This window comes from Lemur catta, chromosome 7 (assembly GCF_020740605.2).
Source record: "Lemur catta isolate mLemCat1 chromosome 7, mLemCat1.pri, whole genome shotgun sequence".
In the NCBI taxonomy this organism is placed as follows: Eukaryota; Metazoa; Chordata; class Mammalia; order Primates; family Lemuridae; genus Lemur; species Lemur catta.
Window position 1 is genome coordinate 95,695,125 of NC_059134.1, and position 3,931 is coordinate 95,699,055.

Genomic DNA, 3,931 nt, shown 5'->3' on the forward strand with positions numbered 1-3,931 from the left:
AGGTAGAAATGCAGAGAAAACTCCAAATCCCTCGTTTCCACTATTTTTGCTACTTCTCTTTTTTCTCTTTGGTTAAATCCAACCACAGAGTCAGAAAAAGGCATGGAATCCATCTGAGGGAATGAGATAGTTAAAGAAAATTTATCTCAAAATATGTAATCCCTGGTTATATGACACAGTCAGTTATCTTTCATTGCATTACTCAGGTAGTTCCTGAAATCAATAGCTAACCATTGATTCTCAAAATGAGATCTTTGCAGTTGAGTTAATTTGTACTCTGATAACACAGAAGCCTGTAACTCTGTGAAATAAAGTTACTCTATGAAACAAAGGCCCCTTGACAAAATGTGAGGTTGTTATCATAATTTCAATTATCATTATTTAAGAATATGGAACAAAGCTAAAAAATTTTTCTCCCCTTTGGTAGCTACATGACAAACCTATAAACAAATCATTTCTGTAATTTCAAGTTTTTGCCTCATGTCAATAACTTACCTAGTAGTTTTCTCAGTGCCACCATGATATCTTTGTTCCTCAGAGTATATATAATGGGATTCAACATTGGGATTAAAATGGTATAGAAAAGAGAAATCAGTTTCCCCATTCTTTCAAATTGATTTGGTTTGGGTTGTAAATAAGTGATAGTAGCTGTTCCATAGAATAAGACTACAACTATCAGGTGAGAAGAGCAGGTAGAGAAGGCTTTAGCCCTTCCTTTGGCTGATGACAATTTCAGAATGTTGGAGACAATTTTGCTGTAGGAGACAACAATCAACAGAAATGGAACCACGATAAACACTACTGTGACTACGTAGACTGTTATCTCATTCGCAAATGTGTCTCCACAAGCAAGCTTGAGTACTGGGGGGATGTCGCAAAAGAAGTGATTAATTGCGTTAGACCCACAAAAGGGCAAAAAGAAAATCTGGCATGTTTGCCCAATTACTGCGGGAATTCCGCTGGTCCAGGAGGGAGCTACCAGCTGAATGCAGACCTTGTTATTCATTACCAGAGAATAGTGCAGCGGGTTACAAATGGCCACATAGCGGTCATATGCCATCGCTGCCAGGAGGAGGCACTCTGTGCCTCCAAGCATGAGAACAAAACACATTTGCGTAGCACAGGACAACAAGGAAATATTTCCTTTCCGAGTCCAAAGATCCATGAGCATTCTTGGGATAGTAACTGTAACGTAACAGATTTCCAGAAATGAAAAATTGCCAAGAAAAAAATACATGGGGTTCTGGAGAGCAGGGTCAATTCTTGTTATTAGTATTATGATGCTATTGCACATCAGGATAGTCAAATATATCAGTAAAAACATCACAAAAAGAATCCATTGGAGTTTGGGCATATCAGAAAACCCCAGAAGAACAAATTCCATTATCACAGTGGTATTTGATTTTTCTGTTTTAAGTTGATCTCCATCTGCAGATATGGTAAATTCAAAATGGTTAATTCATTCACATTTTGAACCACATTTCTCTCTTATGTTAACTGGATGAAATGCATGGATATACTTACATAAACTCTTAAATTATTTACACCATTACCTTGTTCTGTTTCTAGGAAATGAGATTCAGAACTTCAGAAATTAACTGATTTGGAGTTAAAATCAATTCAAGAAATAAATCCTAATATGTTTTATTAGACTGGGGTGTAAGGATATTAGAGGTATTGAGAAGTGTACATTGTTATTTAGAGAATATTGTTGAGAAATAAAGTCTTATCATTTCATCCTTAAGAGTGGAATGAATTATCATACAGGATTTTTCCATTATTTTGTCTGGGATTAACATTTTTCTTTGTATTGGTAACCATATTCCACTTTTTTTGATTCAAAACTTTTCCCTTGAATCTTTTAATTTTTATTAATAATGAATTTTAAGTCCTCCCTTTTATACACCAATGAGAATAAATACTCTTAAACTATTTCTTTGTTACTGAGGGAATAAATACATGTATTATTATTCTATTTTATGTATATCTCATTATTTATGCTAAATATAAAGAACATTAATACCAGAATTGTGTTCATTAACTTTCCCTGTTAATGCCCCATCTAGTTTATGCTAAATATTAACTTTTAACTGAATCAAGAAATATTAGTTCCACTCCATAGTTTTTCATATTTCCCTCCTTATACAAGTGAGATTCTTCATTCTTATATAATTCTCTGGCAACCAAATGCAACTCTCTTTCTCTATTTTCCCTTCATAAGGTTGCCTTATAAAAATGTAATTTTCATGAAACCTAACTATTATTTACTTTGGCCATATACATGGCCAGAACATATGAATGGGACCAAAATATGAAACAAAACAAAACAAAAACACATTGTCTTACTTCATTTCATATTAATGTCATCCAACATGAAGAAGTCAGCACTACTTGGTAATTCCCATTACAACTTTCTTAATGTTTGTTCTCTAACTTTATGAAACAAATGTTTATGTATTTTTCTATCTCCTCAAATCTACCCCACCTGTATACCTTTCAGCTCCATCAGCTGATGCTTTTGACTTAATATGTTGTTAAATAAAAGTGATCAGACAAATATTCTCTCATATTTACATATTTCTATTATCATTATTTGACTTATACCTAACTTTATTTAACTTTATAATAAAGTTAAGAGTTACCTGATTTATAAATTATTTTTTTCAGATAAAGATCTCGTAGTTTCATACTTTTTTATTTTATTAGCTGAATCTTGATCCTCAAACTTAGAACTGTCCTTAAATAAAATAGTCTATCAACACAATTATAGCTTACCTTTATGGATTTGCATGAATCTATATATAAGAATGTAAGTGATTTTTAAATTACAAAATTTTTAACTCTTTTTTTCAGGAAGTCACTCGAATTCTACAATACTCTTGCTTGCTTCAAACAGCAACTGCTTTTAAATAGGAATAGTCACACTCACCCTGGGGAACATCTTCTCTTGTGTAGTGATTTAACTTTTAGAAGGCTGCTTCTGCTTGCCAGCCATTCTGGTTCATTTTCAAAACTTACACTTAGGACAGATTTGCCCTCCTATTCAGCCCTGAGTGCCATGAAGTGCTCTTACTACGCAGGGAGTCAATTAAACACCACTTAATTGTCTAGTATTACTTTCAAGAAAAAGTTAAAATCTTTCTCGTACCCATGTCTCTCTGTTTCAAATTAAAGCTAACCAACTAGTAACTCTTGAAAATTGTAGGCATCAGTTAGAGCATTAGTTTGTTTACTGCTCAACTCTAGACAGTTTGGAAAGTGAATAGGGAGGATAAAATTAACTATTATTATATTGTACAACCTATATTTTAAAACAAGTTTCAGAAGAAAAATAGCATACTACAAGTATATATTTATATTTAAGTTTAAGCATTAAAAATTTCATAACAAAATGATTATTCATAGTACATGTATTTCAGTTATTTTTAAAGATATATTTACATCTTCTACAATGTAAATATTATTTTCAGTAGTGTCTTATTTTTACAATAACAATATTATTGAGGCATAATTTTGACAAAATAAAGTGCATGCTTTAAAATACTTTCAATGAGATTAAAATTCAATGAGATGACAGATATATTCACTTGTAAAACCACCACCACAATTAAGATATAGAACCTTCACATTACTGGGAAATATTTCCTCTTGAAATTTTTTGATATATCCCCCTGCCACCCTTAACACCAGAAAACCAATAATCTGATTTCTGTATTATAGATCATTCATAGTTAATATAACATACTCTTTTAAGGGCAGAGTTTTTCTGTCAGTATAAATATTTAAATAATATCTATGTTGTATATAACAATAGATCATTGATTGTCTTTGCAGAATAGAACTCCATTGGATGAATATGCCATAGGTTGTCTACTCATTCATCTTTTGATGGGATTTTGGTTGTTTCTAGGTTTTGGTTATTATAAATGTA

At 32.0% G+C, this 3,931-nt stretch overlaps 1 protein-coding gene across 1 annotated transcript; it reads right to left on the reverse strand.

The window, feature by feature from the left end:
* Window positions 1-478: 478 nt before the first annotated feature.
* Window positions 479-2,791, reverse strand: LOC123641827 (olfactory receptor 10AG1). The gene is made up of 2 exons (XM_045556760.1): window positions 2,776-2,791; window positions 479-1,428 (listed from the first exon to the last, which is right to left on the reverse strand). The coding sequence occupies exons 1-2, from the start codon at window positions 2,789-2,791 to the stop codon at window positions 479-481; spliced, it is 966 nt and encodes a 321-aa protein (XP_045412716.1).
* Window positions 2,792-3,931: the final 1,140 nt, after the last annotated feature.